General features: G+C 38.9%; 2 protein-coding genes and 2 long non-coding RNA genes across 8 annotated transcripts; 1 reads left to right on the top strand and 3 right to left on the bottom strand.

The window, feature by feature from the left end:
- Positions 1 to 398: 398 nt before the first annotated feature.
- ND-39 (NADH:ubiquinone oxidoreductase subunit 39) lies at positions 399 to 6,496 on the bottom strand. Its single transcript, XM_022070952.2, has 7 exons — positions 6,400 to 6,496; positions 5,793 to 6,001; positions 5,116 to 5,409; positions 4,250 to 4,383; positions 2,046 to 2,207; positions 1,234 to 1,420; positions 399 to 779 (listed from the first exon to the last, which is right to left on the bottom strand). Exons 1-7 carry the CDS (start codon positions 6,437 to 6,439, stop codon positions 600 to 602), a joined length of 1,206 nt encoding a protein of 401 aa, XP_021926644.1. The 5' UTR covers positions 6,440 to 6,496; the 3' UTR covers positions 399 to 599.
- On the top strand, positions 6,492 to 13,826 carry LOC110833182 (RING finger protein 141-like). 5 transcript variants are annotated; one of them, XM_087347856.1, is made up of 5 exons: positions 6,492 to 6,588; positions 7,306 to 7,461; positions 10,059 to 10,230; positions 11,147 to 11,430; positions 13,076 to 13,826. In XM_087347856.1, the coding sequence occupies exons 2-5, from the start codon at positions 7,313 to 7,315 to the stop codon at positions 13,233 to 13,235; spliced, it is 765 nt and encodes a 254-aa protein (XP_087203982.1). In that variant the 5' UTR covers positions 6,492 to 6,588; positions 7,306 to 7,312; the 3' UTR covers positions 13,236 to 13,826. The 5 variants fall into 5 exon arrangements, with proteins under 5 accessions (XP_087203982.1, XP_021926613.1, XP_021926623.1 ...); XM_022070921.2 differs by lacking the exon at positions 6,492 to 6,588 and adding an exon at positions 6,890 to 7,063; XM_022070931.2 differs by lacking the exon at positions 6,492 to 6,588 and adding an exon at positions 7,053 to 7,156.
- Positions 13,827 to 14,764: 938 nt separating this feature from the next.
- Positions 14,765 to 18,752, bottom strand: LOC147873966 (uncharacterized). The gene is made up of 2 exons (XR_015534923.1): positions 18,450 to 18,752; positions 14,765 to 15,032 (listed from the first exon to the last, which is right to left on the bottom strand). It is a non-coding gene; the product is annotated as an uncharacterized LOC147873966 (long non-coding RNA).
- A 1,830-nt stretch (positions 18,753 to 20,582) lies between these two features.
- LOC147873965 (uncharacterized) lies at positions 20,583 to 21,735 on the bottom strand. The gene is made up of 3 exons (XR_015534858.1): positions 21,448 to 21,735; positions 20,940 to 21,233; positions 20,583 to 20,734 (listed from the first exon to the last, which is right to left on the bottom strand). It is a non-coding gene; the product is annotated as an uncharacterized LOC147873965 (long non-coding RNA).
- Positions 21,736 to 23,817: the final 2,082 nt, after the last annotated feature.

The following is a 23,817-nucleotide window of genomic DNA, read 5'->3' as shown; positions in this document are numbered from 1 at the left end:
AAACCGGGGAAGCCCCCGGAGGAAAACTCCGTGTTGCCTAGACCACGGCCTTGCCCAACACAAGTTATAAATTCGGGCACCACCGGGAATCGAACCCGAGACCCCAGGATTACAAGGCCAGCGTTCTAACCACTAGACCACCGTGGCTATACATTTATCACTGGATTTCAGGTTCATCTCCTGAGGGAGGGTTTTTTGGCTTTAGCACACAGTGTAATAAAAGTGATTCAAGAGGACAGACATATAATTGGTATTCAGATGATAAAATGTTGCAGTGCGGTCCATGAGTTGGGGTTCATACAATTAAAGAACATGAAGTCTAGGCATTAGCTGCAGTACAGTCTATAGGCAGCCATCACAGAAGCTGACGATCTAATAAGGGATAACATTCCCAAGAGTAAGTATGAACAAGTTTTATTAACAATTTATACATAAGTGCTCTCAACACAATACTTCTGTTTAAAAAGACATTTCTGATGAAACATGTCCTTTCTATTTGTTAACTTTGAAACAATTCAGACACCTTTTTGTCATGTGTAACATTGCTGTCTGTTTTATCTTTTAGTTAACTACTGTGAATATAACGTTTGATAGCTGAGCTAAACAAATGCTTCTTTTGGTGGTGGCGGTTTATCAAACTCTCCTAGCTCTTCATCATAATAGGCAGCGGCACGCCATGGTTTCAACTCCCATGGCACCTGGTCCTCCATCTTGGTAAGTGTGACACCCAGATCTTCTAGTGTTGGCACCCCAGGAAGTACGGTGTCAGTCGTATGTTGCTGCACAAAACAATATCAATAGACAGATAATTTCATGTGAAATCATGCTAGAATATGCTTATACCATTAATAAACATTAATTGATTACTTCTCTGGATTCCATTCTCATCATGAGACAACTCTGAGGCAAATGCATTTGTTTGCTGTCCATGTAATATTTACGTAAGATCCATATTAATCTTTCATATCTTGGTTTTCTAGGTTTTGCCACAAAATTTCTGTGTGTATTCTTTGTCTCCCCAGTGTTCATTACATAACCTTGATTGTCAGTACGTAGCCAGTCACTATATTCACAGAGTTTGCTCTGTTTTTAATTTAAAAGTGACATTTTTGTGTAAGAGCTAATGTGATTTTTCTGTCATTCACATGTCTGTTTATAAACAAAATTACAGAATAAAATATATAATCCATTACATACAGTAAAAAAACAATTGATGCTGTTCAATACTTGTACCTGTTCTAGTCCTTCAAAGTGCAGAAGACCAAAAGGCCAACCAGGTGAGATGTTTTGCATAAACAATGTCTTGGCTAAAAATATGGGGTCAAATCGCATGTCATACCGGAAGTAACCCCACTTACGGTCCCTGCGCATTACTGCAAAGAACCAATCGACAAGGTCTCCCAGAAAATAACGCTTGGGCCTGATAGGAAGAAATAAAAACAATGCATGTAAGTGCTGAAATAAGATTTAACACATTCATCTGAATACAAGACGATACTTCACCCAAAAGTTGTCAGTCGAGAATAAATGCTAAGAAATCTCGTAAGTTATGATTACTGAATAGAAAATTAAAAATCATGTACAGCTAAGATCTATTACCATACGTTTTCAAGGTCCATGTTTGTATTGAAGAAGAACATTGAAAATTTGAAGGTGACATGGCTTCTAATGTTATTAAGTTCACATAAAGTTTCACAAGAACTTGGTCAAATGATTCTAAAGTTACTTGAAACAGAAATGATATCATATGGCCCACTTTATAAAAAAATTAAAACTATATAAAACAAAGTTAACCCATTGAAAATAAAGCTTGTCTGAATTATGTTAAAAAATTCAGTTCATACCTTTAAAAAAATCACCACGTCAAAGGTCAGCTTGTTAATGTATAAGGAAACAATCCCTCTTTACAGTATCATATGAAATCAATAAGTACAAAATACACAGTTATGAATTGTTAAAACAGGTGGTGCATATAATTACCATTGAACTTTTAAGGGATTAATGAATACAGTGACATTCAGATTGAAGTATAGAAGGTACCATACCCAACAGCTTGGTATGTCTTGCCTACAGCATCAGGATCCTTGATAGCGTTTACAATTGCAATTGCGACATCGGACACAAAGACAGGCTGCTTTACTGTGTCTTGTCCCTTTCGCCACAGCGGTATTCCTCTCATCTGGTTGCGCAAGGATTTAGTATATGAGCTGCCAACAGACAAGATTTCAATTTTAACTAGGTGACAGTGGCTGGTTGAAAACAAGACAGGAAACATGTACTTTCTGGATTATACTGACATTTCAAAGGTGTTCTTTATGTAACATTGTGTAGGTCAGAGGTCGTCAACCTGGTCCCTACCGCCTACTAGTGGGTGATTCAAGCTTTCGCGGTGGGGTTTTTTTGTCCGTTACAAATTTTGTTCTTCCTTCATATATCGAATACATTGCTAACAACTTTGCGAGTTTGACTTTTTAAAGTATGCTTTTGCAATTTACTTTTGAATTACATCTCTAAACTTTGAATATAGATAATAATTCACCAGACACTTCTCGAAGTATACTCGTGGACGAGGGAGCAACAAATGAGCTCCGTAGCCAAAGGCACGAGTTTAGTGTGCATAACGAGGGCGGCCATCACTCAGTCTTCGAGCTGTACCTCTTTCATGGTGGTGGGCAGTACGTGCGGCACCGGTGGGCAGTAAGGTAATTATACCATCAACAAAGATACAAATGTGGGCGGTAGGTATAAAAAGGTTGACGACCCCTGGTGTAGGTCAGGATGAAGAGATTGATTGGAGGCGAGACAGCGGAGAGTAGATTGGAGTCGAGTTGGAGTGGACGAGACCCCCACCGGCACAGCCTGAAGAGAGGTAGGGACGATGCTTGCGCTTGCGCAGGCCTCCGCCCTCAGTTAGCTTTTTGGTTGTGTCCAGTGGGACTCGTGCCGAACGAGGGCTGCCAGAGGTCGCCCAAGGGCAACCGAGGCCGACCGATGTTCAGCAGGCCAGCCGAGGCCGTCCCCAAAAGACGGCCAAGTCGGCACAACGAGTGGTTAGACTACTCGGCTACCCTGACTGAGGTTTTCCGTGCTTTTCCTCAGTTGTAAGGCGAATGCCAGGGTATAACTTAATAGGGGCACGGCCCGCCACCCCCACCCCGATCACGGAGGCCATCAGCTGAAGTGATCTTCCCCCCATGCCGCAGAGGCCTTCAGCCGAAACGGCCCCTCCCTCTCTGGGTTCAAACCCCGGAGATCCAACCAACCAAATACCTTTGGACAACTTGCCTGACGGGATGACCTCCCATCAGCAGCAACGGATCCCAGTTGTAATGGTCGAGGCTCCCGCCACGACGAAACCCCGTTAGCGTTAGCAAAATTTCCGTTTTTTTTTTTTTTTAAATTAAGACCGTTTACCATTTCCAGCAATGCGCCTTGTGCGCAGGAATGGTTTCACCTAGGTAGGGACGATGCTTGCGCTTGCGCAGGCCTCCGCCCTCAGTTAGCTTTTTGGTTGGTTGGTTGGTTTGGTGTAGGTCATTGTTGTACCAGTGTGATCCCAGGCTATTGTTGGATGATTTTAAACTATGAGACCAGAGGTCCCAATGTTGCAAAATATGTGACAGAATGGATGGGCCATAAGATATTCTTTGCTCACATTATCAGTGTGAATAACGCACAACTTTACATCTGTATTTAACTTTTCATACGAGTATAGGAAATGTAAACCCTGAAACCAAGGTGCTGCTGGCCTGACTATCTCTAGGGTTTTGAACTTGCTGTGATATGGGATGATTGGATTGTACTAAGCAGTGAAGTGCAGACGATAAAGGTTAACAAACTACACCACTGGATTACACAGCATTCACACAAATCTAAGACTCCCTATAATCAAAAAGTAAAAAATAAGAAAAATTTATTCTACACATAATCATAATCATATTCATTACCTCAGTAAAATCAAATTTTCACAGCAATGCAGTTATGAGCAGATACATATACAGTTAATCCATGGTTCACAACTGACAAAAGCACAGCAAAGAATCAGTATTTGTTTCTTGCAATGCACTCTCATGTTACACAGTACTAAGTTAGGACAAATAAGTGGTGGTGTTGAAGCCAGGCAATCTTTTTTTTGTCTCGCACGCGTGTGAATACATATTCATAAGACTACAATAAGTTTGCAATTTCATTATTTCAGTACAGTTTATTTTAAGAAAGCCGTGTTTTTGCTGATAATAAAATAATTTACCGAAGGAAGCGATCTTCTTGTCCAAATATTACACCTGGCCGGAAGACAATAGCTTCTGGAAATTCTTCCTTCACAGCAAGTTCTCCATAGTACTTGCTTTGTAGAAATTTGGAGCCATTTTTGAGAATAATAGGCTGTAATATACAAAATAATACACAAATGCTTAAGTTTTTATTGATGATGTGTGTGAGTCATGTCTTCATGTCATAGCCATTTCTGTTAACCTTTTGCTATCCACTATCAAATGAGGAAATGGCAACTTCAAAGTATCAATTCAGAAGTCTGAAGAACTGTTGTACAATTAGATTTAATAGACTGATTTCTAGTTACTCATTAAAAGTGATCCCTTTTTTAAACTATTATTACACATAAGACCATACTGATGATTAGGGACCCATCTGTGAGCATACCCCTGTGAATTTTGATTTTATATACTCACAGCACCTGTCTATAGTCAGAACTAGGATTAAATGGAAACCTGCCTTTATCAGAAAATTATTTCAGCAGCACAATTTCCTCAAAAAAATGGACTGTAATTAAATTTCCAGACCATGCATTCATAAATAGTAAACAATACTTCACTGGCCACATTCCCAAAAAATAAATATGGTATTCTGATGATGGCATGTGAAAAATGAATGAGTCTCTGCTTTGTATTTTGCATGATTTACTTATTTTTCATAATAAAGAAAGTCATTTGAATTTCTCCACATAAACTTTAACATAAAATGAAGACAAAACAGAAGAATAAATACAGGAGAGGGCAATACAGACAGGCAGACATATTTGCTAGTGTATAACATTCTGTTTAACACCACTTATGCAACATACAGGAACACAATCATATTTTAACATACATGCCTTACCTTTGGGTTACTGCTAGCATTCAATGCTGATACATGAACAAATTTTTCTACTCCTGCTTCTTTCGATAATCGAGCAAGGGTCCTTGCTCCTTGTACATGGACATCATGAAATGAGAAATTTCTGGTTTCCCAATCGCGCCCAACCAGGTTGATCACAACATTTGAATACTGAATCGCCTTGTAAATTGATTCTTCATCCCGTAAATCATATGGTACAAACAATACTTGTCCCAAATCACCAACCAGCTTAAGACGAAGATTGTCATAATGATCACCACGGTATGGTAAAATTAGCTGGAACATATAAAAGATATTGGATATCTTAAGAAAATGATCTTCTCTGTTAATAAATTAGTTTCTAAAATTATTCAATTTATTAAGTTGCGTATTATTACTGTCAGTATACTTGGTGTCTGCACTCTTTTACAGTGGTTTTGACCAAGCTTCAAGGCAGCCCTAGTGAAAATAACGTATTCCCCTATATTAAGTAATGACATAACATGTTACATATGAAAAGGAATCAAACAATGTGAGAATAATGACCATAAAATTAATTTCATTGACATTATGTAAATACACAAAACGTAAAGTAGTTAACTGTACCACTCGAAAAGTTGTAAAACATTATAAAGAATATAGGCAAGAAATTATAATGCTTCCAATTTTAAAAATTGTACCTGTGTTCCTATTTTGCCAAGACGATTACAGACATACCGACCCACAAAACCTGTTGCTCCAAATACAGTTGCAACAATGCCATTGAAACTGGATCTTCCACCAGTACCTCTTTTAAGTGCAGATAAACTTGGATTGTTTATGGTTCGGACATCAGTGGAATATGTTGCATGAAGGTAGGTGATGGTTGCTGCAGCACCAACTTGGTGTTCTAGATATAAAAGAATAATTCAGCTTAATAACGGTTGAGATCACTGGAAACAATACATTTAGGGTGTTTTAGAGCAGTAATCTTCTTCACTGTTAGTGAGATTGAATTGCCTAAGCAATGTGTGAGAAATGCATACAGGATTTAGTCGTGAAACTTACAGAGAAGAATCTACTTGGGAGGGTAATATTAAATTATAAAGCAACAGTATTTATGAGATTCAATTGGTTCAGGTTAAGATCCTGTGGCAAGCCCTAGTGACCAGGGTGATAAAATGTTTTGTTAAATAAAAGACGGAATTTTTAACAGCCGAGCGACTGTCAGATTTTATGAAAGGAACCACTCATACTGTTAAAGTTGTTTGATATTTTAATCCCCATAAAACAGTTATTTTGCCTTACTTGCAGCCTGCAACGTATACTGCAAACTCAAAGCAGCCATATTTACACCCACAGGTAATACCAACCTAATTTACACAAGTAATCTAGTGACCTGAACAGATGTTGGGCAAATTCTATTTTACATTCACGCATCTGGGGACTAACAGAATAAAAAATTGACAGTGGAACCACGGTTCCGGAGAATCTGACGTAAGTACGTCTCTGTAATGTAATGTAATAATTTTTATATAAGATAAGTACTTGTGATATTCTAAAACGTTTTTACCAGCATAAAATTATCTAGTCTACGACGCACTTCTACAAGCGATTCACAGCTCAGCTCTTTCCATAATAACGAAAGCGGATTGATGACGGCAGTAATGTAACACAACAATGACGAGTAAACAGATGACGTAACAATTAGTTTCTTAGGTAACAACAATACACGCAAGCTGACCATTGTCGGTCCATATTTACACATTGTTGGTATGGATCTTACACATCTTCGTTACGTTTTTTTGCCGAATGACCCTTCCGTGTAGACGTATTTACGGCAAAATATTATAGAATACTATCAATCATAGATTACCTGAATTGTAACATTGGCAGATCTGGTTTTCAGAATCTATAATAATTCGATTGTGGATTTCACAAATTAACGCTAGAGGTCGGTGGTTGTAATATGGTACGTATAAAAATTATGGCGTTGCCATAGATTAAAACTAAATTTGAATGTTACAATGGTTTATCACGTGTGCGACATCAAAATATTTTAAATGTGAGATCTAGTACTATATGTTTATAACATTAAACATCTCACTAAATTCGATCAAATTGTAAGAGATAGTGTTGTTTTGTGTAGTTTTAATCATGTATGTATGAATACAGAAATTATACTTGATAATTTTGCATTATTTTTGCTGACAGTGTAAGAATGGGACAAGCTGGAAGTTCAGATAACGTAATCCCTGAAACGGTAGAGAATATACAAGAAGACATTTGTCGACATGCAAGAGTGTTTTCCGAAATTGCTAGTTTGACATATCAGGATTTTCAGTCTTGTCTTGGAAAGTTGAATACACTGTAAGTAAATAATAAGTTCTATGACTACTGTTTTAAAATAAAATTGTTTACAGTGGAAAGCATCACTAATACTACATTGTTGTACCAGTTTCACATTTTTCTTGGACGTTGGGGAAATTATTCAATTCAATTCAATTCAGTTCATTTATTAAAGTGCTTGACAACAGCCGAAACGGCCAATAACAGCCAAGCACTAACAACAATACAAATCTTACAATACTAAAGCAAACAAACAATATTAATTTATTGCAAAATAATTAATAAGTAAATGAGCTAAATGTTATGGATAAGTAAATTAAAAATTAAATTAAAATCACTTCAATTTTGGACAAACAACATACAAAATAAATTATTATACTAAATAAATAATAAAAAAGAACAATGATTATTGTTTAAAGAGCTGACTGACATCAGTAAGCAAAACAGGATCTTTGTTAAAGATGTCGATGCTCCTACAGACTGCACTGGCAGCAGAAACGCATCCGGCAGAGGGACTAGCCTTGAAATTACGTTGTACAGTAAAGGTAGAGTAGTCTCTGATAGACCTAGTGGGTACGCAGAGACTAACTGTATCAAAAACAGATGAGCAAATAATTTTGCCTTTAAAAACATTAATGATGAAAAGCACATCCAAAAGCTTCCTCCTTAAATGCAACGATAAAAAATTTAATCTGACTAATATATCATCATAATTATAGGCACAAACACCATTAAAGAATCTAGTGTAACAAATTTCCTTTGAATCCTTTCCAATTTAAAGGAATCAGTATTAGTAATAGAATTCCAAACAACGGATGCATACTCAATTTTAGAACGGACTAAAGTACTGTACAAAACCAAAAGGCTATCAACAGTGGAGAAGGAAGAAGTAATGTACTGAATCAAGCCAAGCATTTTTAAGCTATGTGAATATATGTAGTTAATGTGCTGATGAAAATAAAGCTTACAGTCCAATAGAACACCGAGATCTTTAACACAATGGGAGCGTGCCACCAGGTTGTTACACAATTTGTAATTAAAGTAAATACTGTTTGTCTTTCGGGTGAATGATATAACAGTCGTTTTACTTAAATTAAGTTGCATCCCATTAACAAGACACTAATTTTGCACTGAATGGATGTCGTCCTGTAACAGTTTGCAGTCATCAACATCGCTAATACTCCGATATATCTTTAAGTCATCAGCAAATAAAAGGCACTGTGAGTTATGTATGGAGTCACAAATATCATTAATGAATATATTAAAAAGTAAAGGGCCTAGGGTGGAACCCTGAGGCACTCCACACTTAACATGATAAGGATACGAAAGAGTTCCAGATACACGAACAAAGGATTGCCTGTCAGAAAGATAACTATGGAACCAATCAACATAACTGGGTGATAGTCCAATTTTATTTTAATACTTCCATGTCTTATATATGACTTATTGAGTTTCTGACTATATTAGTTATTGAATGTCATTTATATACTGAGAGGTTTGCTGCTGTTGTGGATGTGCATGTACCCAACTCAGAATGAAGGAAATGTTACAAGGGACAGCTGTTATAAGTAATTAGTGCATGTCTTCAAGCAGTTTCCTTTCACATAACAGTTTTGTTGGAGGTTTTAATGGAAATGTAGGGAGAGAATATTTTTTCAGACCAACCAATGGGATTGAGATTTTACATTAAATCAGTAACAATAATGGGGTTATGTCAGAAAATATAATTGTCAAGAATACAGTATCCCACATCACAACATTTATAAATGCAGTTGGACTTTTCCTGATGGGAAGACAAAAATAAGATTGATCACATCTTACTAGGTAGAAGATGGCATTTAGGTGTAATAGCTATCTTATGTTTTAAATGATGTGACTGATACTGTTTGGAGAGACCATCATTAGGACAGTACAGAAAGTTTGATATGGAAAAATTTAATCTAAAGAAGCTAAACAATATGGAAGTTGGAAAAAAAGTGTCTTGTTAAATAATCTCAATAGGTTTACAGCTTTGGAAGACATGATAATATGAACATCAATATGGCATGATAAAATATCAGAAGTAATATAAAAATACAGACATTTTTGTGTATGTTTTTGTAATTTATTATAAATATTGTATAGTTTTCATCATTCTTGAATGTTATAAGCTAAAAAGCCGTAAAAACTAATAAGGAAATAAGAGATGCAGTAAGTGTATCATCACATTCAGTTCAAAAGGCATATTTCTGTCGCAAGATCTGTTAGGGATACAAACCGTATCAACAATTACTGCTTCTGCTTTAAGCATCCTTGGATTTGCATGCAACTTTTGTAAACTTCCTAATGTGGTAGAGGACTGTATAGTATTTGAAGATTATAACTAACTCGACAGAGCAAAGTTCTTCTTGAGAAACTAATAATATTCTCAACCAATCAAGAAAGTCATCTGTTACAGAATTTAAAGGTTCATTACTGTGTTTACAGGAACCCACCTCTAGATGCTTCCCTGAGCCAGATGTATCCAGTCCACACCCCTGAAACCTATTTATCTTCAATCTATTTTGATATTCTTGTCCCATCTGTGCTTATGCTTTGTATTTAGTCTCTTCTATTAATAGCTTGTATTTCTTTTGTAGGTTAAAACAATGCGTGGATAGCAATGGGAAGCAACTTATTTTCATAGTAAAGAAGGGTACTGACTCGACTCTTCTTTGGAAGGGTACGGTGAGAATTGCGTGTGTTAAATTGAATCCACTTACAAATAAAGTTGATACATACAGACTATTAAACCTCAGTGAATTTTTGAAGGTGAGTTAAATGTACTTGTCTCACATAAACCCATTATAGCATTACTTCTCTCTGATTCCCAGTAGTAAGAAGGCTGTGGAGTCAGAGTTGGAAGCAATTTTAGGTGGAGTCAGTAAAAATGTACCGACTCCGACTCCTACCTCAATATAAAATCTTAAAAAATACTATTTTAACACTTCGCTACTGTGTGAGCCGCCGGCGGCCTCAGCAGATTCAACGACGCGCTGAGCCACATGGTGTGGGAATAATGCTTTGTAACGTTGGCTCCGGTACCTTAAGAATACAAACTGTCTACAATCAACTAATTTCTGCAAAAACCATTAGACTTATATTTAATTATAGGTTATAATTCTAAAAAGTAGCCTGATGATTCACGTGGTGGTGATGAAATCTCTTATGGTACCATTTAGCATTTTAGTAGGTTCATTATTATAAATGCATATTGAGCTTTTATGAAGGAGTCAGAGTTGGAGGTTTTAGTACCGACTCCACAGCCCTGGTAGCAAGATCAGCCTTTAACAGTTGAGTTTTATATTTCTTGCTGCAAGTGTTTTTAGTGAGTGTTTGTGGATTAACAGTTTTTATTGATAGATATGGTCCTAGAATAACAGGGATGAAGTGGCCTGGAATTTTATGATTTTTTTACTTATTTAATGGCTTTCACAGTTACATAGATTTTATAGTGTTATGTGGGAGGATGATTAAGCGAGCTGAGTAAGAAAGCAATCATAGCATTGAGTTTGCTTGAAAGGAATGAGGAAAACCATGAAAAGGATTTCTGGCATCAGGGCTTAGAATCAAATTAAGGATTTCCTGAATAAGATGTAAGAGTGCTAATCACTCAGATATGATATTTGATAATTTTATTTCTTATGAAGATGTTGTGAAACAGAAGTTTTGCTATCTATTGTTTTAGGTTTTCAGAACGTTACAATGTCAACTGGCAGCTGCACGACAGAGTTCACTGAATTCCTCCAGCAGTGAAGCATCGGCCAGCATCACAGGGGGCACCTCATTACCATCATTGATGGACCAGAATCTTCTGACAGCAACAATGTTGTTTGAAGAAGTGGAGAGTTCGGCAGGATGCTACAGTGGGACTGGTGAACGACTCAATGAATGTTGCATATGTCTAGAAAGGAAACCAGATGTGATGCTTCCATGTGCACACAGCTACTGTATGCCATGCATAGAACAGTGGTAAGTACTTACTAATCAGTAATCGGGAATTTACATCAAGACCTGCATGCATTTCTACATCTGGATGTGACCTTGAAACTGCTTGAAGGAATTCCTAGCCAGATGGATGCCAAACATGTATCCATGCAAAAGTCATTGACCCCAGAAAACTCTGACTTACCTGGTGTCTAGCATTTGAGATTTTAATGGCAGTGAGTGTGACGAATCACACAAATTTTTTGGTTTCCCAGTGCATATAAAAGTTATGTAACACTATACTGTAGTCTGTTAAGTGTGCAATAGCATTATGTCTAAAAAAAACAATGCGAGAATTACCAAAATGTGACACAGAGACATGAAGTGAGCACATGCTGTTGGAAAAATGGCGCTAATAGACTTGCTTGACACAGGGTTGCCACAAACCTTCAATTTGTAAAAAACCGCTATATCTGTGAATCGCAATAAAACGAGGTATGCCTATATTGTGTACTGGATATTATTTTAATCTTTATTTTATTCTTCCTTATTTGGTTTATGCCCATTTGACCTGTTTCTAGATTATACAGACTGTTCAAATCATCTTATTTGTGCTCTTCCTAAATCCTTCTTCCCTTGAGGTCTGTTGTTGAAAACTCTTCTTGGTAATTTATAGTTTGGCATCCTTCGAACATGACCTCCACTTCTCTTAGTATTTCTTAATGTTGTCATTCTATTTATACTTGCTTTGCTGTCTGTCTATTAAAGTTACACTTTTAAATCCACTTAAATATCTCATTGTGTTGTTTCAGTCCTCTGCTTAATCCTTAAATCCAAGGGTTCATCATTTCCTTCCATACAATAAGTTTGTTTGTGAAACCACATAATGAAATACTAATTGGAGTTTTTTTTACTCCTTGATCTATTGTAATGTATCTGCAGTGAACCATTTTGTTACATTTTCTTCTAAATCCTAATTATTTTTATACTAGACATCCAACAAATTAATTATTTTAATTTTTTTACTTGTTTCAGACTCTTTCATTTGCTATGTTCTGTTACTGTATTCTGAATTAATTACTAGGCTTTTAATTTGTTGTATTCAGTTCGTCATCTTTGTGCACGGGCAGGTCATATTTATTTTATATAAGATGTAATAGTGAAGATCATTAAAAAACATCTTTGGCGTAACAGCTCCAGAGAGCCAAAGCCGACTAACTTGACTGCTGGCCTCACGTTCACATTCCTAAGTAGAGGTGAACGATCATCCAATCAGATGTAGGGTGACGTGTGGTCAGCACGACGAACCCCCAGCCATTGCTAGCTTTCCTGACCGGATTACGCTACCCATTGTAGCTCCCCAATTTCCTCACGATGCTGGGTTGGCACTGGTCCCATACACTGATGCGAAGATCATTATTGGACAAAATTTTCAGCCAGTTCCATCCAGCTCCCCCCTTACAGTCTCTCTCCATAAAATCTATTTTAATGGAATCCTTACATGTCTTGATCTTCTAAGTTACTTCTTTCCAAGCAATTTTCCCACCCATTAGTGTGTATGTATGACTTAATTAAATTATTTAAAATTTTGTAATTAGATTTTTGTACCTCTTCCTAAAATCTGTTAATTTCTATACAGACATATAATGATCTATCTAGAATGTACTGAAATATAAATTGGTGTTTACAGGAATGTAAACAATAAGACCTGCCCCATTTGTCGTGAGACACTAGACAGCACCGATGATACGTGGGTGATATCAGAAGTCCCAGGTTCCCACGAGATAAGTGAAGAGATATTCTGCTCTCTCATGGATCTGGCTGCATCATCAGCTACGACTCCAACTTAGCATGCTATGAGTAACTTCAATCTTCACCATGTACAATGTTTCTGCATTTGTAACTTTGTCAGATCATGGAGTTATCTATTGGTGTTTGCAGCCAGAGAATCAACATTCATTTCAAGTCTGTGCTGTGTCTGCTACTACCAATATATTAGTGTCTCAGATTTTGTAGTTCGAGTTAAGGAATTTGCAGTAGAATTTGAAACATAAATACCATATTTCTAAAAATCCAAAGATGCCCTCAATAATGACATAAAAATGGATGAAATGTTTGCATTTTATTTTACCGTTAATAATTGTTTGGGGTTACGTCATGTTTTACAGTAAACGTCTGATGCTGTTGAGGAACTTAACAATTTTCACCTTTTTGTATCCTGACGTGACCGTATTAGCTTCTCTGTTGTACATACAGAATGTGGGTGTAATGGCAGGTGTACTCTTCATTGTGTTTAGAATAATGTAGTTTAATATTTCATGGTTAAATTAGTGCTTGAGAGAAATCTGTGGATTTGTGATGTAAGCAGGCACATGTCAGGGACTTAGTAACTAAGGTACTTGTAGTGATTACTCAAATTATAATTTTGTCCACATTGGTAATTATTGTATTTTGAGTTATGATTCAAAAACAAGGTATCTGTCCCACTACATACTATAATATTTTTCAGTGAAATTGGTGGCTGAGTCCAGTTCTGGTCTTTGTAAGTGACCAGTCGGCGCAAAGAAAGTCTGTTGGTAAGTAGCTAGACCTCAGTCTGTTCAGAAACCGCGTGATAGAAGCATCGACAGCCGCACTGTGTTATTGCCAGTTCTCATGTGTCCTTTCCATTGTGTTGTAACCATTCACTAGAAACCAATGTTCCACGATGCTATATCTGGCCCTACTGTATGTTGTTTCCTCACTTTCTTGCCGCTCTGCCTCCGACCTTTACTTCCTACCAAGGCACAGTACATGTGATTGGTGCACGCTTCAGCTGCCAGTTCCGCCGAAAACTGTTATAGTTGTATGTACATGAACTTGTCAGAAATGTAAGTATTATTTATTGGTAGCTATACATTTTATATATTTAATATGGATTTAAAGACATTGATATCTTTTAATGTCTTTCTGCAATTAGAGTCAGAGATGCACTCTCTACCTCCAAAATGTTTAGGCAAGATATACAGAATTGTAGACTAAAATTCAATTCTAAAGGGTTTTGACGACGGTAGTTTACACTAAAAATTATTTGTTGTCAGGACTTTTTCCATCGTCTGTTTTTAAAATTCACGACGTTTCGGAGGCTGGTTCTGTCATACCCATACTTGGGTGGATAGGTTGAAATAACTGCATGAATTATATTGTCCAGTGAGAGAGTGCGTATAATAAGACAGCTTTTATGAATGCCATGTAGGTCATCGTAGTTCCCATAGTACTACACATCCAAACAAAATCATCATCATCATCATTCAAACTAAGTAACACAAGATTGTATTGAGGCAGCAAGTTCCTCCAATGTGTTGGACGTTTATTGCAAGAACGTGGTGCTGAACCAAAAGATGTTTTATAATTTAATCAATGTTGCCATAAAAACCTCAATATATAAAGTACAATCATATACATTGTGTTTGTTACATCATATTTTTACATAGCTGCAGAATTTTATTCATTCTGTGTAATTTGCTTACATGACTTTAACATTTCTATGATCTCGTTAGAAATGGATTACAAAATCGTCATGTGTTCTGCATTACTTTGCATTTACCATAAACATAAACTTTAGCCAATGTAATGTCTTCTTTTTCCAGTAAAGCACCTCACATTTCCTGAAAGGAAAGATGATCGTAAGATTATTAAATACTTTCTTTTATTTCATACAATTTATTAGAGGTAAAGTTAAGTCTACATGAACCGGGATAGCTCAGTCAGTATAGTGACTAGCTACAGGCTGGACGACCGGGGTTCGATCCCCGACGGGGGCAGAGGATTTTTCCTCTAGCCTCTGTGTCCAGACCGGCTCTGGGGCCCACTCAGCCTCCTCTACAATGGGTACCGGGGTCCTTTCCCGGGGGTAAAGCCGGCCGGGGCGTGTTGCTGACCACTCACCCCATCTAGTGCTGAGGTCAAGAAAGGGAGGAGCTATGCCTCCACTCACCCCAAGCGCCTGTATGGCACGTAGCGGGACAAACTTTACTTTACGTTTACTACTGATAACTTAAAACATTGATAAAACTTGAATATTTTCAAAAATTTTGAAAATTTTAGAAATGGATATAAATGCCGTGAAAATCAAAAATAACCAAAAAATTTCGAAAAATCTGGAAATTTTTTTTTGGAATTTTTCAGATTTTCTTAGTTTTCTGTGCGTTTTGAGCATTTTTCAGCATTTTTTGATTTTACGAAAATTTCGTAAAATTACAAATTTTCTTCAAAATTCTCTCCCATCGGTCGCTACTAGACCCCGTATCTAGACGACGCTGTCTCTGCCGCACCCAGTCTCTGTACGAATCGTTCATACTGTGCCCCGACATTTAACAGGCCGACTCTGCAAGGATCTATTTCGACAGACGGTGAAGCATGTCAACACAGACAGGCCGTCTCTATATAGACCTCGTTCGACAGACGGAGAGGCACAGAAGTAGTCAAGCAGAGATCGTATGAGGCAGAGACCCTGCATGGCACAGGCCGGGATAGCAAACGTTGGGTGAAGAACAGACTGTCAGCAGAGCCGGGAGAAGCACAGAGCGAATGTGGTTGAATCTGTGAGGCTAATACAGTCAGGCAGAGACTGTAAGCAGGATAGAACACTTCTGATAGGGGTCGTTTATATAAAGCTTGGAAAAAATGTCGAAAAATCAAAACGCCATGTAAATTCTCTCAAACGCGCACAAAACCAAAAAATTTCGAAAATATTCAAAAAAAGTTATAGTGGAACCACGGTTCCGGAGAATTAGACGTAAATACGTCTATACAGAAAGGAAGTTTATATATTGGCTTTATTCTAAATATTTCCTTTATACCCGCTTTACAATTGAGTAAAATTTGATTAAGACTTTGCTTATTTAACTTGAATTAGTTACGCTTAAGATGGGTGTGTAGTAGCTGAATGTAATGTAAAGTAATGAAATGTAAGGTAAGGTAATGTAATGAAATCTTTTATAGATAACAACAATGCCGAGAAAGCAATTGACGTTTGCTAGGTAACATAATGCAGTTACACTTTTTGCCGAATGACACTGACCCTAAAATATAGACCTATTTACGTCAAAAAAATTGAAGATGGAATTTTTGATTTTTTTTTGTTTGCGCTTTTTGGGCAATTTCCAGAATATTTTGATTTTTCGAAAGTTATCAAAAAATTTTGGAACCACCAACCGGCCTCTGCAAGTCCGTGTCTGCCGCACCTGGGCTTCTCAGAGACGGCACGTAACAGCCCTGTCATACAGAGACTGGTCCGTGCAGAGACCGAGACGGGCACAGACCGCATTCGTCAGAGACACAGTACATCAGAAACAGTCCGAGAGACACCGGTTCTGAAAGACATCAGGTGGTGGAATTTTGAAAAATTACAAAATTTTCAAAAAATCAATAAGTGCTGTAAATTGTCCGAAATGCGCACAAAACCAACAAAATTTGAAAAATTTCACATTCAAAATTTTCAAAAAAATTTGGTTTTGTCCGCCTTTCAGACAATTTCCAGCATTGTTTGATTTTTCGAAAAGTTTGAAAATTTGAATAATTTTTTCTAAACTCTCCCCTAGAGATGCATGCCAAAATCGTTGAATGCCTCATCCTGTCTCTGTCGCACTCGGCCTCTATCACACCCGGTGTCTGCACCAACCGGAATCTTCAATACTCGGTCTCAGCAGGTCCGTGTCTGCCTCACGTGTTGTCTGCCGCACCTGGGTTTCTCAGAGACAGTCAGAACCGTGTCATACAGAGACCGGTCCGTGCAGAGACCGAGACAGGCACAGACCGCATTCGTCAGAGAGACAGTACATCAGAAACAGTCTGAGAGACACCGGTTCTGCAAGGCATCAGGTGGTAAAATTTTGAAAAATTTTCAAAAAATCAAAAAGTGCTGGAAATTGTCCGAAATGCGCACAAAATCAAGAAAATGTGAAAAATTTCACTTTCAAATTTTTTTCAAATTTTTCAAAAAAATATTGGTTTTGTGCGCTTTTCAAACAATTTCCTGCATTTTTTCATTTTTCAAAAATTTTGAAAAATTTGAATATTTTTTTCTAAACTCTCCCCTAGAGATGTATGCCAAACTCATTGAATGCCTCATTCTGTCTCTCTCAGACTCGAACTCTACCACACCCGGTTGCTGCCTGCCACGGTGTCTGCACCAACCGGCCTCTTCAATACTCGGTCTCTGCATGACCGTGTCTGCCTCACGTCTTGTTTGCCGCACCTGGACTTCTCAGAGACGACACGTCAGAGCCGTGTCATATACAGACCGGTCCGTGCAGCGACCGAGACAGGCACACACCGCATTTGTCAGATATACAATACATCAGAAACAGTCCGAGAGACACCGGCTCTGCAGCACATCAGTTGGTGGAATTTTGAAAAATTTCAAAATTTTCAAAAAATCAAAAAATGCTGGAAATTATCCGAAATGCGCACAAAACAAAGAAAATTTAAAAATAATTTGAAAGTAGAATTCTTCAAATTTTTTGGTTTTGTGCGTTTCTTGGACAAATTCCAGCATTTTTCGATTTTTTGAAACTTTTGAAATTTTTCAAAATTCCACCACCTGATGCCTTGCAGGACCGGTCTGTCTCCGACTGTTTCTGAAGTACAGTGTCTCTGACGAATACGGTCTATGCCTGACTCGGGCACTGCACAGACCGGTCTCTGTAAAACACGGCACTGACGACACGTCTCTGAGATGCCCAGGTGCGCCAGACAGCACGAAAGTCAGACACGGACTTGCAGAGACCTGTAGGTGCAGACACCGAGGCAGGCAGCACTTGGTTGAGATTGAGGCCGAGTCCGTCAGGGACTGGATGTGCCATTCACCAACAGTGGCATGCATCTCTTGAGGAGACATTTGTAAAAAAATTGAAAATCTTCGAAAAATCAACAAATGCTGGAAATTGTCTGAAAAGCGCACAAAACCAAAATATTTTGAAAAAATTTGAATGTAGAATTCTTCAATTTTTTTGGGATTTGTGCGCTTTTAGGACAATTTCCAGCATTTTTCGATTTTTTGAAAATTTTCAAAATTCCACCACCTGATGCCTTGTAGACCGGACTGTCTCGGACTGTTTCTGAGTACAGTGTCTCTCACGAATGCGGTCTGTTCCTGATTCGGGCACTGCACGGACCGGTCTCTGTATAACACGGCACTGACGTGACGTCTACGAGATGCCCAGGTGCGCCAGACAGCACGTGAGGCAGACACGGACTTACAGTGAAAGGTAGGTGCAGACACCGAGTCAGGCAGCACTTGGTTGAGATTGAGGCCGAGTCCGTCAGAGACTGGATGTGCCATTCACCGACAGTGGCATGCATCTCTTGAGGAGACCTTTGAAAAAAAAATAGAAAATTTTTAAAATTTTCGAAAAATCAAAAAATGCTGGAAATTGTCTGAAAAGCGCACAAAACCAAAATTTTTGAAAATTTTGAAAAAATTTGAAAGTAGAATTCTTCAAAAAATTTTGGGTTTTGTGCGCTTTTTGGACAATTTCCAGCATTTTTCGATTTTTTGAAAATTTTCAAAATTCCACCACCTGATGCTTTGCAGGACCGGACTGTCTCGGACAGTTTCTGATGTTCAGTGTCTCTGACGAATGCGGTCTGTGAATGACTCGGGCACTGCACGGACCGTCTCTGTATAACACGGCACTGACGTGAAGTCTCCGACTTGCCCAAGTGCGCCAGACAGCACGTGAGGCAGACACGGACTTGCAGAGAACGGTAGGTGCAGACATCGAGGCAGGCAGCACTTGGTTGAGATTAAGGCCGAGTCCGTCAGAGACTGGATGTGCCATTCACCGAGAGTGGCATGCATCTCTTAAGGAAAAAATAGAAAATTTTCAAAATTTTCGAAAAATCAAAAAATGCTGGAAATTGTCTGAAAAGCGCACAAAACCAAAATTTTTTGAAAATTTTGAAAAAATTTGAAAGTAGAATTCATCAAAATTTTTTGGGTTTTGTGCGCTTTCTGGACAATTTGCAGCATTTTTCGATATTTTGAAAATTTTCAAACTTTTCAAAATTCCACCACCTGATGCCTTGTAGACCGGACTGTCTCGGACTGTTTCTGAGTACAGTGTCTCTCACGAATGCGGTCTGTTCCTGATTCGGGCACTGCACGGACCGGTCTCTGTATAACACGGCACTGACGTGACGTCTACGAGATGCCCAGGTGCGCCAGACAGCACGTGAGGCAGACACGGACTTGCAGTGAAAGGTAGGTGCAGACACCGAGTCAGGCAGCACTTGGTTGAGATTGAGGCCGAGTCCGTCAGAGACTGGATGTGCCATTCACCGACAGTGGCATGCATCTCTTGAGGAGACCTTTGAAAAAAAATAGAAAATTTTCAAAATTTTCGAAAAATCAAAAAATGCTGGAAATTGTCTGAAAAGCGCACAAAACCAAAATTTTTTGAAAATTTTGAAAAAATTTGAAAGTAGATTTCTTCAATTTTTTTGGGTTTTGTGCGCTTTTTGGACAATTTCCAGCATTTTTCGATTTTTTGAAAATTTTCAAAATTCCACCACCTGATGCTTTGCAGGACCGGACTGTCTCGGACAGTTTCTGAAGTTCAGTGTCTCTGACGAATACGGTCTGTGAATGACTCGGGCACTGCACGGACCGTCTCTGTATAACACGGCACTGACGTGAAGTCTCCGACTTACCCAGGTGCGCCAGACAGCACGTGAGGCAGACACGGACTTGCAGAGAACGGTAGGTGCAGACATCTAGGCAGGCAGCACTTGGTTGAGATTAAGGCCGAGTCCGTCAGAGACTGGATGTGCCATTCACCGAGAGTGGCATGCATCTCTTGAGGAGACCTTTGAAAAAAAATAGAAAATTTTCAAAATTTTCGAAAAATCAAGAAATGCTGGAAATTGTCTGAAAAGCGCACAAAACCAAAATTTTTTGAAAATTTTGAAAAAATTTGAAAGTAGAATTCTTCAAAATTTTTTGGGTTTTGTGCGCTTTTTGGACAATTTCCAGCATTTTTCGATTTTTTGAAAATTTTCAAAATTCCACCACCTGATGCTTTGCAGGACCGGACTGTCTCGGACAGTTTCTGAAGTTCAGTGTCTCTGACGAATACGGTCTGTGAATGACTCGGGCACTGCACGGACCGTCTCTGTATAACACGGCACTGACGTGAAGTCTCCGACTTACCCAGGTGCGCCAGACAGCACGTGAGGCAGACACGGACTTGCAGAGAACGGTAGGTGCAGACATCTAGGCAGGCAGCACTTGGTTGAGATTAAGGCCGAGTCCGTCAGAGACTGGATGTGCCATTCACCGAGAGTGGCATGCATCTCTTAAGGAGACCTTTGAAAAAAAATAGAAAATTTTCAAAATTTTCGAAAAATCAAAAAATGCTGGAAATTGTCTGAAAAGCGCACAAAACCAAAATTTTTTGAAAATTTTGAAAAAATTTGAAAGTAGAATTCTTCAAAATTTTTTGGGTTTTGTGCGCTTTTTGGACAATTTCCAGCATTTTTCGATTTTTTGAAAATTTTCAAAATTACTCCACCTGATGCTTTGCAGGACCTGTCTGTCTCGGACAGTTTCTGATGTTCAGTGTCTCTGACGAATGCGGTCTGTGAATGACTCGGGCACTGCACGGACCGTCTCTGTATAACACGGCACTGACGTGAAGTCTCCGACTTGCCCAGGTGCGCCAGACAGCACGTGAGGCAGACACGGACTTGCAGAGAACGGTAGGTGCAGACATCGAGGCAGGCAGCACTTGGTTGAGATTAAGGCCGAGTCCGTCAGAGACTGGATGTGCCATTCACCGAGAGTGGCATGCATCTCTTAAGGAGACCTTTGAAAAAAAATAGAAAATTTTCAAAATTTTCGAAAAATCAAAAAATGCTGGAAATTGTCTGAAAAGCGCACAAAACCAAAATTTTTTGAAAATTTTGAAAAAATTTGAAAGTAGAATTCATCAAAATTTTTTGGGTTTTGTGCGCTTTTTGGACAATTTGCAGCATTTTTCGATATTTTGAAAATTTTCAAACTTTTCAAAATTCCACCACCTGATGCCTTGTAGACCGGACTGTCTCGGACTGTTTCTGAGTACAGTGTCTCTCACGAATGCGGTCTGTTCCTCATTCGGGCACTGCACGGACCGGTCTCTGTATAACACGGCACTGACGTGACGTCTACGAGATGCCCAGGTGCGCCAGACAGCACGTGAGGCAGACACGGACTTGCAGTGAAAGGTAGGTGCAGACACCGAGTCAGGCAGCACTTGGTTGAGATTGAGGCCGAGTCCGTCAGAGACTGGATGTGCCATTCACCGACAGTGGCATGCATCTCTTGAGGAGACCTTTGAAAAAAAATAGAAAATTTTCAAAATTTTCGAAAAATCAAAAAATGCTGGAAATTGTCTGAAAAGCGCACAAAACCAAAATTTTTTGAAAATTTTGAAAAAATTTGAAAGTAGATTTCTTCAATTTTTTTGGGTTTTGTGCGCTTTTTGGACAATTTCCAGCATTTTTCGATTTTTTGAAAATTTTCAAAATTCCACCACCTGATGCTTTGCAGGACCGGACTGTCTCGGACAGTTTCTGAAGTTCAGTGTCTCTGACGAATACGGTCTGTGAATGACTCGGGCACTGCACGGACCGTCTCTGTATAACACGGCACTGACGTGAAGTCTCCGACTTACCCAGGTGCGCCAGACAGCACGTGAGGCAGACACGGACTTGCAGAGAACGGTAGGTGCAGACATCTAGGCAGGCAGCACTTGGTTGAGATTAAGGCCGAGTCCGTCAGAGACTGGATGTGCCATTCACCGAGAGTGGCATGCATCTCTTGAGGAGACCTTTGAAAAAAAATAGAAAATTTTCAAAATTTTCGAAAAATCAAAAAATGCTGGAAATTGTCTGAAAAGCGCACAAAACCAAAATTTTTTGAAAATTTTGAAAAAATTTGAAAGTAGAATTCTTCAAAATTTTTTGGGTTTTGTGCGCTTTTTGGACAATTTCCAGCATTTTTCGATTTTTTGAAAATTTTCAAAATTACTCCACCTGATGCTTTGCAGGACCTGTCTGTCTCGGACAGTTTCTGATGTTCAGTGTCTCTGACGAATGCGGTCTGTGAATGACTCGGGCACTGCACGGACCGGTCTCTGAATAACACGGCACTGACGTGAAGTCTCCGAGTTGCCCAGGTGCGCCAGACAGCACGTGAGGCAGACACGGACTTGCAGAGACCTGTAGGTACAGACACCGAGGCAGGCAGCACTTGGTTGAGATTGAGGCCGAGTCCGTCAGGGACTGGATGTGCCATTCACCGACAGTGGCATGCATCTCTTGAGGAGACCTTTGAAAAAAAATAGAAAATTTTCAAAATTTTCGAAAAATCAAAAAATGCTGGAAATTGTCTGAAAAGCGCACAAAACCAAAATTTTTTGAAAATTTTGAAAAAATTTGAAATTGGAATTCTTCAAATTTTTTTGGGTTTTGTGCGCTTTTTGGACAATTTCCAGCATTTTTCGATTTTTTGAAAATTTTCAAAATTCCTCCACCTGATGCTTTGCAGGACCTGTCTGTCTCGGACAGTTTCTGATGTTCAGTGTCTCTGACGAATGCGGTCTGTAAATGACTCGGGCACTGCACGGACCGGTCTCTGAATAACACGGCACTGACGTGAAGTCTCCGAGTTGCCCAGGTGCGCCAGACAGCACGTGAGGCAGACACGGACTTGCAGAGACCTTTAGGTACAGACACCGAGTCAGGCAGCACTTGGTTGAGATTGAGGCCGAGTCCGTCAGAGACTGGATGTGCCATTCACCGACAGTGGCATGCATCTCTTGAGGAGACCTTTGAAAAATAAAATTGAAAATTTTCAAAATTTTCGAAAAATGAACAAATGCTGGAAATTGTCTGAAAAGCGCACAAAACCAAAATATTTTGAAAATTTTGAAAAAAGTTTGAAAGTAGAATTCTTCAAATTTTTGGGGTTTTGTGCGCTTTTTGGACAATTTCCAGCATTTTTCGATTTTTTTGAAAATTTTCAAAATTCCACCGGACTGTCTCGGACTGTTTCTGAGTACAGTGTCTCTGACGAATGCGGTCTGTGCCTGATTCGGGCACTGCACGGAACGGTCTCTGTATAACACGGCACTGACGTAACGTCTCCGACTTGCCCAGGTGCGCCAGACAGCACGTGAGGCAGACACGGACTTGCAGACAACGGTAGGTGCAGACACCGAGTCAGGAAGCACTTGGTTGAGATTGAGGCCGAGTCCGTCAGAGACTGGATGTGCTATTAACCGAGAGTGGCATGCATCTCTTGAGGAGACCTTTGAAAAAAAAATTAGAAAATTTTCAAAATTATCGAAAAATCAAAAAATGCTGGAAATTGTCTGAAAAGCGCACAAAATCAAAATATTTTGAAAA

This window comes from Zootermopsis nevadensis, unplaced genomic scaffold (assembly GCF_977971745.1).
Source record: "Zootermopsis nevadensis isolate Lab colony 2312 unplaced genomic scaffold, Znev_1.0 Znev_ptg000012l, whole genome shotgun sequence".
In the NCBI taxonomy this organism is placed as follows: Eukaryota; Metazoa; Arthropoda; class Insecta; order Blattodea; family Termopsidae; genus Zootermopsis; species Zootermopsis nevadensis.
The sequence above is the reverse complement of the archived record's forward strand: the minus strand, read 5'-3'. Positions and strand labels throughout refer to the sequence as shown.